Here is a 14,843-nt window from a genome sequence, read left to right on the forward strand (position 1 = left end):
TTTGGAAATGTTCCAACAGGACTACTTCTCAGAGCATAGCATACAAAACACTGAATAGCAAAGCCCGAAGACACCCGTATTTTATCTGTTGTTTACAATGGCTAAAAGATACGATTTAAACGACATACTTTCCATAAATTCTTTGTGTTCACATCTCCGCTTACATTTTATTAAATCTTATCATTTATGTTGTTCTTTATCTTTTAAATCTCCCTCAGTATTTTCTATTTGAGCCAAGAAATAAAATGAACTTTCTATGAATTGACTTTTCTATTTAATTATCTTTAAGTCAAAGCCTCACTACCCATACCTCAAAATGGCCTTGAATTTACTATGTAGCCCAGAATGATCTCAAAACCACCATTCTCCTGCCTCCATTTCTCAAACACTATACTCACTTGCCCAGCTATTGTTTATCTTTTTAGTCATATTTAATAGAGTAACTCAAAATGTGCACAAACAACATTGTTTTTATTTCTTCGTGTATATATAGCTTTTCTGGGGGGGATGAGGGGGTGGGGGAGGTGAAGCTTCCCATAGTGGTATACACCTTTAATCACAACATAAAGTCAGAAGGCAGAGGCAGATAGATCTCTGAGTTTTGGGCCAGCCTGGTCTACATAGCAAGTTCAGACCAACAAGAAATGCACCATGATACATATTCTCTCCCTCCCTCTCTCTCTCTCTTTCTCTCTCTCTCTCTCTCTCTCTCTCTCTCTCTCTCTCTCTCTCTCCTCTCTAAAAAGAAAAAGAAAAAAAGTAATATAGAAGTTCAAATTATTCAATTAACTTTAAAATGTTAAGACTAATTTTTAGCTATCACATACAGGAGTTTTAATAAATAAATCTATTTTCTTTAGGTCTGCAAATCCCAAAGACTGGAAAGTTAGCTTTGGGTTTCTTCTAAGTAAACCGCAAGCACAACGGGCTGTGAAGAGTATTGTAATCCATGAGAACTACAGCTACCCTGCGCACAATAATGACATAGCTGTTGTGCGTCTGTCTTCGCCAGTATTATACGAAAACAACATCCGAAGGGCTTGTCTACCAGAAGCTACTCAGAAGTTCCCACCCAACTCAGATGTAGTGGTCACTGGATGGGGCACGTTAAAGTCAGATGGTAAGTTCCTGACATCTTCCCATTAAAAGAAACACATTAGGAATTACAACTAAATCTGAAAATACTTTCTCTCTAGTTCATTCACATTGGTATAATGTGTATGCAGTGGACTGGCTATTGTGCTGAGTGTCATTTATTTAGAAACTATAATTTCATAGAAGTGTTTGCCAATTGCCCTGGTAGTGGTAACTCTCAGAGGTTGGGGGGGAGGGGTTGTTTCTTTTCATTTGGATACATAATTTTCTCTGTATCATTCATTCACTCAATAAATATTTGTCTTCCATCAAGGACACAATATTTGAGCAAAGCCCACTTATTAAATACATTCCATGACCTTAATCCCATAGAAAGTCAGGATCAAAATACACCCAAAGCACATTTTTAAAGCAGTAAAATGAAGCTAAGTGATTTTAAGATCTATAACCATAGTAGTAAGCTTAGCTAAAACCTTACAAATGACAATGAAATATATACTTCTGACATGTGAATTTTTTATTTTACTTTCTAAAACATGCATAGCAAATGGAAAACTCTAAAATATTTTTTAAAAACTATCCTATCACATATGATATGCAAGCTAATGATAGCATGATTGTTTTTAGAAATAGTTTGTAAATATTTCTTGCTTTAAATAAAATGTTTTACATTGCCTGAAAAACACAATTTTAAAATTAAAAACTAATTTTAAACAGAAACTTTATTGCATTTCATAGACACTAATATTTAGTATATAAAATATTAATACACTCTGAAGGGCTTTCATGATGGCTGGGCAGGTCAAGATGCTTGCCTCCAAGCCTCAGAATCTGTGTTTGATCCACAGAACCCACTCGTGCTAGAAAGAGAACACTGACACTCAAGGAGTGACTTCTGACCTCCACATCCATGCACACCCATACTTGTGCACATACACACTTTCTCACACAGTAAATAGATATATGTAAAAATATGATTTTTAAGTTCTCTTTTTAAATTTACATAATATTCTTTCTTCAGGAGACAGTCCTAATATACTCCAGAAAGGAAGAGTGAAGATTATAGATAATAAGACTTGTAATAGCGGAAAGGCATACGGTGGAGTGATCACACCTGGAATGCTGTGTGCTGGGTTCTTGGAGGGCCGTGTTGATGCCTGCCAGGTAATTCTTTCCAGTCGCTTACATGATTTTCTTTGCCTAGTGGCTTTAGATTTCCAAGGAAGTGTGATTTTCTCAGTATTAAAGTCATCTAATTAAAATGGACATTGATATCAGTAAGGTACTGATTCTAGATCAACAGTCCTGTTAATGAAGCTGTGTATGGAACCATTGCTGGAGTTTTTGGCTGCCTGCTTTGTGCTCTCGGCTGCTTGTAGGTTCACACTCACCCAGGAGCTTTCTCAGGTCTGGAGATGAAAGACACACACACACATTAGCTCATTTTCAAACTTTCTTAATGGCTTTGTCACTGTCTCTTGTAAGCCTTCCACAGCTATTGTGTCCTTTCCTTTACTCCTAGCTCAACAGCCCTAAATCTTTCCTAAACTTAGTTTCTGGCTACCTTCTGTGAAGCCCATTGGTGTTGCTGCCTCAGACACTTTCCAGCTGTCCTTCCATTTTGGAAGCTCTCCTGTGCAGCTCTGAGTCTGTTGTCTCTCTCCCCCAAGTATCTCGATTCTCCTCCCCATCGCCTCTCTCTTAGCCTGTGGGAACATGGAAGTCCTGCCTCTTTCTTTCTGCCCAGATATTAGCCACTGGCATCTTTATTGGTAGATCAAAAACCAACTGGAGACAAGGACCTTCAGGGGTCAGTAAACACAGATTCTCCATTAAATCAAAGCATCAGAACCACTCCTTTGCATCAAACTAGGGAGAGACTCGATGAGCACTGAATAGATGAACCACATCACTGGTGGCTTCAGTTTGACTGGTCTGTGTCCAAGAAACCTTCAACTTACATCAGCCCTCATCATAGAGATTTCACAACCTGCCTCCACCATCCTCATTATTTCATTTATTTAACAATATCTATGCAGAATCCCACATATGAGGCATGGGTTCAAGATCATTGCAATATTCATTTACTTTAGTTATGTTAACCTCCGCAGCACATTTTGGTTTGAAAACCATTTCTGATGAGTAGTTTGGGCAAAGAGTCAAGGTAACTCATTTACCTTAACTGACAGAGAGGGTGCTTAAAAGGGAACTTTGATCTTGTGCCCGTTTGCTGAATTCTAAACCCAGAGACTTTTCCTTATTGTGCTTCTAACATTCCTACGCTATTAAGGAGCAATCATCCTGGATTGTCTAGTAGTAGTCTAGACAGGCACAACCAGTGCTAAACCCAGGAAGAACCTTGCTTTACTCATCACTCTGTAGACTGGCTCTACTACCCTATATAGGGATGTTGAGATCAGTAAGTGAATTCCTATACTCTAAGAACAGGAAGACTTGCAAATACATATTTATAGCACACAATTGTCCTCTATAATTGCAGGTTTTCATCATTATAGTTTTCATACTAAATTAAACCTATTCTTGAAGATCATGGAGAATTCAAACCCCCACTGTACTTAATTGAATAACTAGACTTGGGTCTCTTAACCTGCTACTGCCTAAGAGCTACACTTCAGCAACTGTGTTTACTGCACCCCAGTGACTTCATCTTCTGCTTCCCCCAAACCTATTTTAATGATCTTGAATCACAGAGTAATCTGTCAATTTTTCCAGCTACTAAGCACTAGATGAAGTATTTCCTACTTGTCAACCTAAGGAATTTAATAATATCTGAGTGTATCTTTTACTGTGCGAGGTCAAATCTTTGCCATGTGCTTTTATTATATATTGCACTATATCCTAATCTTCCTTAGAATGTTATAGTTATATTAATAACTAAAAAATTTGAAGAAATTAAATGAAAACCTCATTATTTTCCTTTCTTCTTACTCCATTTCTATTTGTACCCATGCTTACCCTCTGGTTCCAGCAAGTTTCTTCTACTATTTAAAACTAACTTTTTGCCTATTTTCTTCACTGTCTCCTCCCATCTACACAATTATTTGTACTATTTATTAATGTTAACTTTTCTATTTTTAAACTTCCCCATTCTATTGATTCTTTCTGTATATTATGTAAACATCAAATCTCTCATTTAAGCCAAATCTTAGAAACTTCTTGTAACTCATATAAATCAATACCAAAAGCACCATGTTCTTCTTTTAAAATGGGGAAATGGCCTAAATAGATATTTTTCAAAAGAAAAAAATACAAATGAGGTCTGGAGAAATAGCTCAGTAGGCATCGTACTTACCGTACAAACATGAAGACCTGAATTTGTACTACCCTTCCTCCACTGGGAGCATGGAAGTCTGTATTAATAATCCTAGTGCTAGGGAGAGAGAGAGAGAAGGATCACTAGCTAGACTGTTAGCTGGACTAGTAAGCTCCAGGTTCATTGAGAAAGCCTGTCACACACAAAAAAAAGTTGAAGTGAAGAAGGAAGACATGTGACATCAATTTATGATCTCCACATGCAAACACACATGCACACACACAAAAACATGCACACACACAAAAATACAGCAACATATATGTGTGTGAAAGGTGCTCGAAATCAATGATCACAGAAGTGAAAAATTAAAAATGCAATGAGATATTGTTTTAAGACTATATTAATTATGACTATATTAACAATAAATTGTCTGCAAAGATATAAAGAAAGGTATACAGTAGTAATAGAGATAGAAAATAGTATGGTCATGATGGGGGGGGGGGGGAAGTGTAATACTTCTAAAAACAACCAGAAAATGAAAAAGCCTTCACAGAAAGTCAAAGTCAAATACTGCATGATCTTTAGTGAGTCTTTAAAGATCAACTCACTAAAATGGAATATAATGATGTCTGTCAAGGCTGGAGAGATGGTTGAACATTTAAGAGTATGCACTGCTCTTACAGAAGACCTAAGTAAGTTTCATTTCCAGCACAAACATAGAGTAGTTCACAGCTGCCTCTAACTACAGTGTCAGAGGATCTAAGCTCCCTTATGGTCTCCACAGTCTCTGGTATACATAGACATACACGGAAATAGGAATACATCTTTAAAACTAATAATAATAATAATAATAATAATAATAATAATATAATGGATATTAAAAGAGGGAGGTGGGAAGATATGGAGTGATAGTATTCAAAACAGGCTACAAATTTAGCTTTAAAAAGATTCTAAGTTGGGGGAATCTAATATATAGCACAATTACTTAATAAAAACATATCATCTATTTGAAATGTGATGAAAGTAGAATCTTGGTATTCTCATACAAGAAAGCAAATATGCGATATAAAAAGTTACTTTCCGACTATACATGGACTGACCCTGGGCTCCAACCTCATAGGTAGCAATGAATATCCTAGTAAGAGCACCAGTGGAAGGGGAAGCCCTTGGTCCTGCTGACTGAACCAGTGAACGTGATTGTTGGGAGGAGGGTAGTAATGGGGGGAGGATGGGGAGGGGAAGCCCATATAGAAGGGGATGGTGAGGGGTTAGGGGGATGTTGGCCCGGAAACCGGGAAAGGGAATAACAATCGAAATGTAAATAAGAAATACTCAAGTTAATAAAGAAAAAAAGGGGGAAAAAGTTACTTTCCTAAATATATAGTGAAGGAAGGTGAATAGACGCCTTCATGTTTCCTTCGGTATAATAGTAATGTTGGGAAGACCGTTCCTCCATATGGTGATAAGAAGAAATACCTTCAGCAGCTACTTAGTTATAAGTTAGTTGAAACTTTTCATACTAATTTTCCATTCTTACATTGCACTAACCAAAGATGCACACTTACATACTGGAGTTTAGCATATAATAATAGAACAAATAAAATACATTAGGCTAGCATTCTATATTGTTTGTTGTTAACATATATTATTAACTATCTTTTTTATGTCTCCAGGGTGATTCTGGTGGACCACTGGTTAGTGAAGATTCTAAGGGCATCTGGTTCCTTGCTGGTATTGTAAGCTGGGGAGATGAATGTGCACTTCCAAACAAGCCTGGTGTCTACACTCGGGTGACACACTATCGAGACTGGATCTCATCCAAAACTGGTCTCTAGTGTACTTGTTCTCTGTAGATTCAAGCTCAATGGTTACACATCTGTTAAATAAGTTTATAATCCCCAAACCACATTCTTAGATATTTCTCCTGGTCTACACATTTAAATATAAAATTTAAAGGCATAAAGGTATTGTATCACGTGAGCACTAGTTATAGATGTTTCTAATTGTATAAGCCTTCTTCTGCTGACCAGTTCATGAATTCCCCAGAATCAAGGTGTTTGAGGATGAAGTCTAGTACCTTGTAATAATATCACCCATAAGAGTTACTCAAGAAATATATCTATTTTCTTTCTGGTTTCTGTGTCAAAACTAATTATTCTAATTCTTCCTCATCTTAAGGGATAGAAATCGAAATGATAACCCCATGGAGTGCATTGATAGACTGCAGTGTTTATGGACTTATCATTCTCTCTTTACTGTGAAATTGAAGTCAGAAGGTGGTTCTCTTCAACAGTAGTAGCATTGCCCAAAGGCATAGTAATTTTGTTTCAATACGTGGCTTTAATTCATGATGCAAATAATGCCACATTGTTTTCCAGCTCTTAAAATGTCTCAATAGTACAAATTAGCAACAAGATAAACAATGTAAAAAATTGTTTTCATGTCACTCTGATTTTGCCCATAAAAAGTCATTCTAGTGGAGGGTACAGGTGTCTGTAAATTCTGCTACTCAGTTGCCATTACTCCAAAAACGTTATCTAATCCAAATGCTTCCTCAGACAGGAGTCCATCCCTGTCTCTATTTCTCTGCTTCATCATTAACAATTTACAGTTACCACCATAACCATAATGACATAAATTAGTATTAATAGATTAATAATATTAGTTAATATTTACTAGTTCTTACTCATGCCAGGCAATATACATAATTAAAATCAATGAACAGCTAAAGGGAAATGGTCCCCTTGGTATTTCAATTTTGTATATAAGTTAACTAAAGTATAGAGAAGGCCAGCAGTTTTCTGAAGATCAAAGGGTCTCGAATTGACTAAGTTGAGATCCAAATCGCACAGCTCTATTTCAGAGCTCACGATTTTAACAGATTGTTATGTTACATGATATTCTTATGACCTAAATATTTCAGAAGAAATTGGCAAACAAAGCTTCATAAAGAAAATATGACTTACTGGTAATTTAACCAAACTAGGCCTCTCGCATCATATTCTAAAATGTAGAATTTTACAGAAACATTATGGATTAGTGTAGGTGTATTATGTGGATGCTTTTATAATATTCAACTTATCTTGTTATATATTCCTAAGAATTAGTATTTTTTGTTACATGTATTTTAGAAAATAGGTATGAACAAAATAAAGGAATATGCACATTGATCAAGACCAATCCAATGTGGATCCAGGCCTGACTCTGGCCATGGAAGAAGTGGGGCTTTGGTTGACAACTCCTCAAATTAAGTAGGAGCAGATCAAAAACAATTTTAAAAACAGTTATTTATTACCTCATGAAAAATCTGCTATGTTCTGAATTATTGGAATAGAACTCAGGCATACACTATAGTAAAGACTGTATTGTGTTCATTAATGTTAAGTTTTAAGTTACAGATTCTACATGTCATATGTATTCTGTTCGATAGGAAAAAAATCAATATACACTAATGACTTAAACTACCAATACTCTCCGTCACTTAATTTCTTTATATATGCCAAGTACAGACTGCCTATGTTAGAAAAGTATAAAATATTTATATTTTGCTTCAGAAAACACTTTCACGTGAAGACACGTGTAATTGTCAGTAAAATTTCAGAGCATACCTTCAAACGAGGATGATTAAATGACCCTGTCTACATGATGATACACTGTATAATCATAAAATCCCTTTCATAGATATAAGTAAAAACAGTAACAATGGTTTCTCTCCATCTTGGCACCAATGTCACAATTATTGGGGTTTCCTGCAGATATATGTATCTCTGATATAAAAAAATTTCTGTCAAGATCCCATGATTTGAACACAGGTAAAGAAATTAAAGTGTAATTTTCACAAAAGCTAGCTCTACAGTAAAAAATTACATACTCTATCGGAAACTGTAAAAACCCCTGAGTTTCCAGACTGGGGTAAGACGAATGCTCCTTGACAAAAGTTTGGCAATGATTTCTGTGAGTATGAGACCAAAATCTCATACAACAGTGAATAATGCACTAAACATTAAATCTACATAAACTAAAAAGGTTCTGTGTAATAGTCAACAAAATGAAAATGCATCCTAGAAGATGAGAGAAAGCATTCGTAAACCATATATCTGACAAACATATAATAACCAAACATCCAAAATACACAAGAAAGCAAACTGCTCTATACCAGAAGAAACAAGAGCCAACAGCATGATTTTAAAATGTGTAAGTGTCTAAAATGAACATTTTTTGATAGAAGATATACAAATGGCCAACAGGTCTATAAACAGGGTCTCAACTCCAATAATTGTCTAAGAAATATATATTAAACTCCAACATTATCACCTCACACTTGTTAGGATGAGTGCTACTGAGGACAAAAGAGGAGGACTATTAAAATGAATGTAAACTTATAAAGCCAATGTGAAAAATAGTATACAAGTTCCCAAAGAAATTACAAACAGAACAATCATAGGCTCGACTATAGGTATATAAAGGAATAAAATCAATATGTCAAAGAGGCCTCCAAGTGCACCAGGCACACTCATGGTACACAGGCATAGATGCAGGTAAAACACCCAAACATGTGAAATAGTTTTTAAAGTATAAAAACAAAAGAGAATTAATCTATAGCACATTATGCTACATAAAATAAAACAGATCTAGTAGTACAAATATTGAATCATCTGTTACACATAGAAGTTGAAGGGTGATTGTGGTGGACTGAGATTGAAAACATACATATATTAAATCATTTTTATACATTGACTATACATAATCATTATCAATTAAATAGTGAAAAGAACGTTTTAAACAACAGGGACCCTTACTACCCTGAATATATTAAGTTTATTACATAGCTGAGTGCTGTCAGGAGTTATGGCTATTTGGTGGAGCACACTGAAAAGCTTTCATGTTCTTTTACTGAGACAAGGAATTGGACCTAAACACATGGGCAGTAGTAGTAGAGACAAAAAAAAGTTAACTAGAAAAATATGTACTTTCGAGGGTGAGAGTAGGCTGAGCAAAGACAAAGGTGTACTAGTTAAAATTGTACACTATACAAAGTCAGGATTTTTATGGCACATAAATCAGTCTTTCCAGGAAACCAAGATATTCCAGGACAAAACCAAATTTAGACAATATCTTTCCACAAATCCAATCTTACAAAGGATAATAGATGGAAGACTAGAACACAAGGAGGAAAACTACACCATAGAAAAGGCAAGAAAGTAATCTTCTTTCAACAAACCCAAAATAAGACAACCACACAAACATAATTCCACCTCTAACAACAAAAACAATAGCAAACAACAATCGCTATTCCTTAATATCTCTCAACATCAATGGACTCAATTCTCCAATAAAAAGACACCGACTAACAGACTGGATACATAGGACCCAGCATTTTGCTGCATACAGGAAACACACCTCAGTGACAAAGACAGACACTAAGAAGAAAATGGTGCAAAGAAACAAACTGGAGTAGCCATTCTAATATCGAATAAAATCGACTTCCAAGCAAAAGTTATCAAAAAAGATAAGGAAGGACATTTCATATTCATTAAGGGAAAAATCCACCAAGATGAACCTTCAGTTTTGAATATCTATGCACCAAATGCAAGGAAACCCACATCCATAAAAGAAACCTTACTAAAGCTCAAAGCACACATTGCACCCCACACAATAATAGTGGGAGACTTCAACACCCCACTCTCATCAATGGACAGATCATGGAAACAGAAATTAAACAGAGACACAATGACACCAACAAATTTATGAAACAAATGGATTTAACAGATTTCTATAGAACATTTCATCCTAAAAAAAAAAGAATGTACCTTCTTGTCAGCACCTCATGGTACCTTCTCCAAAACTGACCATATCATTAGTCACAAAACAGGCCCCAACAGATACAAGATGATAGAAATAATTCCATGCATCCTCAGAACACCACTGACTACGGCTGGTCTTCAATATCAACAAAAAGGACAGAAAGTCCACATACACATGGAAGTTGAACAAGGCTTTTCTCACTGATAACTTGGTGAAGGAAAAAATAAAGAAAGATATTAATGGCTTTTTAGAATTCAATGAAGATGAAGTTACAAATGTCCAAACTTATGGGACACAATAAAAGTAGTGCTAAGAGGAAAACTCATAGCTCTGGGTGCCTCCAAAAAGAAACAGGAGAGAGCATACAGTAACAGCTTGACAGCACACCTAAAAGCTCTAGAACAAAAAGAAGCAAATACACCAAAGAGGAGTAGATGGCAGGAAATTATCAAACTCAGGGCTGAAATCAATCAAGTAGAAACAAAAAGAAGTATTCAAAGAATCAACAAAACCAGGATCTGATTCTTTGAGAAAATCAACAAGATAGATAAACCCTTAGCCAGACTAACCAGAGGGCACAGAGAGAGAGTATCCAAATTAACAAATTCAGAAATGAAAAAGGGGACACAACAGCAGAATCTGAGGAGATTCAAAACATCATCAGATCCTACTACAAAAACCTATATTCAACAAAACTGGAAAAATCTGAATAAAATGGACAATTTTCTAGACAGATACCAGGTACCAAAGTTAAGTCACGGTCAGATAAACCATCTAAACAGTCCCATAACTCCTAAAGAAACAGAAGCAGTTATTAAAAGTACCCCAACCAATAAAGCCCAGGACCAGATGGTTTTAGTGCAGAATTCTATCAGACCTTCATAGAAGACCTAATACCAATACTCTCCAAACTATTTCACAAAATAGAAACAGAAGGAACACTACACAATTCCTTCTATGAAGCCACAATTACACTTATACCTAAAACCACACAAAGACCCAACAAAGAAAGAGAACTTCAGACCAATTTTCCTTATGAACATTGAAGCAAAAATAGTCAATACGATTCTTACAAACTGAATCTAAGAACACAGCAAAACGATCATCCATCAGAATCAAGTAGGCTTCATCCCAAAGATGCAGGGGTGGTTCAATATGTGGAAATCCATCAATTTAATCCACTACATAAACAAATTCAAATAAATTCAAATTTAAAAAACCACATTTCTCATTAGATGCTGAGAAATTTTTGTTGACAAAATTCAACACCCCTTCAGGTTAAAAGTCTTGGAAAGATCAGGAATTCAAGGCCCATACCTAAACACAGTAAAAGCAACATACAGCAATCCAGTAGCCAACATCAAACTAAATGGAGAGAAACTTGAAGCAATCCCACTAAAACCAAGGACTAGACAAGGCTGCCCACTCTCTCCTTACCTATTCAATATAGTACTCAGTCCTAGCCAGAGCAATCAGACAACAAAAGGAGATCAAAGGATTGGAAAGGAAGAAGTCAAAATATCACTATTTGCAGATGTTATGATAATATACTTAAATCACCCCAAAAAATTCACAAGAAAACTACAGCTGATAAAAAAAAAAACTTCAGTAAAGTGGCAAGATATAAAATTAACACAAACAAATCAGTAGCCTTCCTCTACTCAAAGGATAAACAGACTGAGAAAGAAATTAGGGAAATGATATCCTTCACAGTAGTCACAAATAATATAAAATACCTTGGAGTGACTCTAACCAAGCAAGTGAAAGATCTGTATGACAAGAACTTCAAGTCTCTGAAGAAAGAAATTGAAGAACTCAGAAGATGGAAAGATTTCCCATGCTCATGGATTGGCAGGATTAATATAGTAAAAATGACCATTTTTACCAAAAGCGATCTACAGATTCAATGTAATCCCCATCAAAATTCCAATCCAATTCTTCATAGAATTAGAAAGATTGTGATAGTTTGTATATGCTTGGCCCAGGGAATGAAATGTGATGGTTTGCACATGCTTGTCCCTGGGAGTGGCACTATTAGAAGTTGTCGCCTTATTAGAGAAAGTGTGTCACTGTGGGGTGGGCTTAGAGACCCTCCTCCTAGATGCCTGAGGATGCTAAGGCTGTTCTTGGCTTCCTTCTGGTGAAGATGTAGAGCTCAGCTCCTCCTGCATCATGCCTGCCTGGATGCTGCGATGCTACCATGCTCCCACCTTGATGATAATGGACTGAACCTCTGAACCTGTAAGCCAGCCCCAATTAAATGTTGTCCTTTATAAAACTTGCATTGATCATGGTGTCCGTTCACAGCAATAAAACCCTAACTAAGACAAAGAGCAATTTGCAAATTCATCTGGAATAACAAAAAACCCAGGATAGTAAAAACTATCCTCAACCTTAAAAGAACTTCTGGGAGAATCACCATCTCTGACTTCAAGCTGTATTACAGAGCAATAGAAATAAAAACTGTATGGTATTGGTACAGAGATAGGCAGGTAGATCAATGGAATAGAGTTGAAGACCCAGAAATGAACCCACACACCTAAGGTCACTTGATCTTTGACAAAAAAGATAAAACCATCCAGTGAAAAAAAGCGTTTTCAACAAATGGTGCTGGTCCAACTGAGGTCAGCAGAAGAATGCAGATCGATCCATTCTTATCACCCTGTACAAAACTCAAGTCCAAGTGGTTAATGACCTCCACATAAAACCAGATACACTCAAACTAATCGAAGAAAAGTGAGGAAGAGCCTTGAACACATGGGCACTGGGGAAATTTTCCTGAACAGAACACCAATGGCTTATGCTCTAAGATCAAGAATGAACAAATGGGACCTCTTAAAACTGCAAAGCTTCTGTAAGGCAAAGGACACTGTCATTAGGACAAAACAGCAACCAACATATTGGGAAAAGATCTTTTCCAATACTACATCTGACAGAGGGCTAATATCCAAAATATACAAAGAACTCAAGAAGTTAGACTCCAGAAAATCAAATAACCCTATTAAAAAGAGGAATACAGAAGCTAAACAAAGAATTCTCAGCTGAGGAATATCAAATGTCCATGAAGCACCTAAAGGAATGTTCAACATCCTTAGTCATTAGGGAAATACAAATCAAAACATCCCTGAGATTCTACCTCACACCAGTCAAAATGGCTAAATAAAAAACACAGGCGATAACAGATGTTGGCGAGGATGTGGAGAAAGAGGAACACTCCACTATTGTTGGTAGGATTACAAGCTGGTACCCACTCTGGAAATCAGTTTGGAAGTTTATCAGAAAATTGGACATAGCACTACCTGAGGACCCTGCTATACCACTCCTGGGCATATACCCAAAAGATGCTGCAACATAGACACATGCTCCACTATGTTCATAGCAACCTTATTTTTAATAACCAGAAGCTGGAAAGAACCCAGATGCCCTTCAACAGAGGAATGGATACAGAAAGTGTGGCACATCTACAAAATGGAGTACTACTCAGCTATTAAGACAATGACTTCATGCAATTCATAGGCAAACGGATGGATCATTTCTTCCCCCCCTCCCCGCCCCCCGGAGCTGAGGACCGAACCCAGGGCCTTGTGCTTGCTGGGCAAGCGCTCTACCACTGAGCTAAATCCCCAACCCCAGATAGATCATTTTTTAGGCAAATCATCCTGAGTAAGGTATCCCAATCACAAATAAACCACACATGGTATGCACTTACTGATAAGTGGATATTAGCCCAAATGCTGTGATTATTCAATATACAATTCACAGACCACATGAAGCTCAAGACGGACGACTAACGTGCAGATGCTTCAGTCTTTCTTGAAAGGGGGAATAAAATTACTCACAGGAGGAAATACGGAGGCAAAGTTGGAGCAGAGACTGAAGGAAAAGCCATCCAGAGACTGCCCCTCCTGGGGATCCAGCCCATATTCATACATCCATCAAATCCTGACAATATTGTGGAGCCAAGAAGTGCATGCTGGCAGGGGCCTAATATAGCCATCTCCTGAAAGGCTCAGCCAGAGCCTGCAAATACAGAGGCGGATGCCCACAGCCAATCATTGAGCTGAGAAATGGGTCCCCAATGGGGATCCCCAATGAAGGAGTTAAAGAAAAAAAACTGAAAGAGCTGAAGGGGCTTGCAACCCCATAATAACAACAATACCAACCAACCAGAGCTCCCAGGGACTAAATCACCATCCTCAGAGTACACAAGGATGGACCTATGGCTCCAGTCACATATGTATCAGAAGATGGCCTGTCCTTTCAAGGCTCGATGCCCCAGTGTAGGTGAATGGCAGGGCAGGGAGGTGATGGGAGTGGGTGGAGGGGAGCACTCTCAAAGAAACAGGGGGAGATAGTGGGTTTCTAGAGGGGAAACCAGGAAAGGGGATAACATTTGAAATGTAAATAAAAAAATCCAATAAAAGAAAATAAATTTTAAAAACAAGTCTCTCTGGGCTAATTTACAGTGTGTGCTTTCTAGTGATGCTCTATCACTAGAGGCAGTTCTACAAACAATTCATTGCGCCCTGTTACATGAATTCTTAAGGCTCCACAAGGCATACATAGTCTAGCATCACAGTAAGTCATGAGTCACTTTGAGACTAAAGAGCCTCAACACTGGTTCTAAGTCTCCAGGCAGAGCCCATGGGGTGGCGTTCAGGTCCTGTCT

General features: G+C 37.1%; 1 protein-coding gene across 2 annotated transcripts in view; it reads left to right on the plus strand.

Annotated features, from left to right (window-relative positions):
• The window catches only part of Tmprss11c (transmembrane protease, serine 11C), a 58,448-nt gene extending 49,520 nt beyond the window's left edge, over positions 1-8,928 (plus strand). For both annotated transcript variants that reach the window (NM_001412525.1, NM_001003979.2), the window contains 3 exons: positions 861-1,120; positions 2,117-2,259; positions 6,043-8,928. In NM_001412525.1, the coding sequence (NP_001399454.1) occupies positions 861-1,120; positions 2,117-2,259; positions 6,043-6,204 (565 nt within the window). In that variant the 3' untranslated portion in view covers positions 6,205-8,928. The remainder of the gene's footprint in view (positions 1-860; positions 1,121-2,116; positions 2,260-6,042) is intronic.
• The last annotated feature ends 5,915 nt before the right edge of the window (positions 8,929-14,843 follow it).

This window comes from Rattus norvegicus, chromosome 14 (assembly GCF_036323735.1).
Source record: "Rattus norvegicus strain BN/NHsdMcwi chromosome 14, GRCr8, whole genome shotgun sequence".
NCBI lineage: Eukaryota > Metazoa > Chordata > Mammalia > Rodentia > Muridae > Rattus > Rattus norvegicus.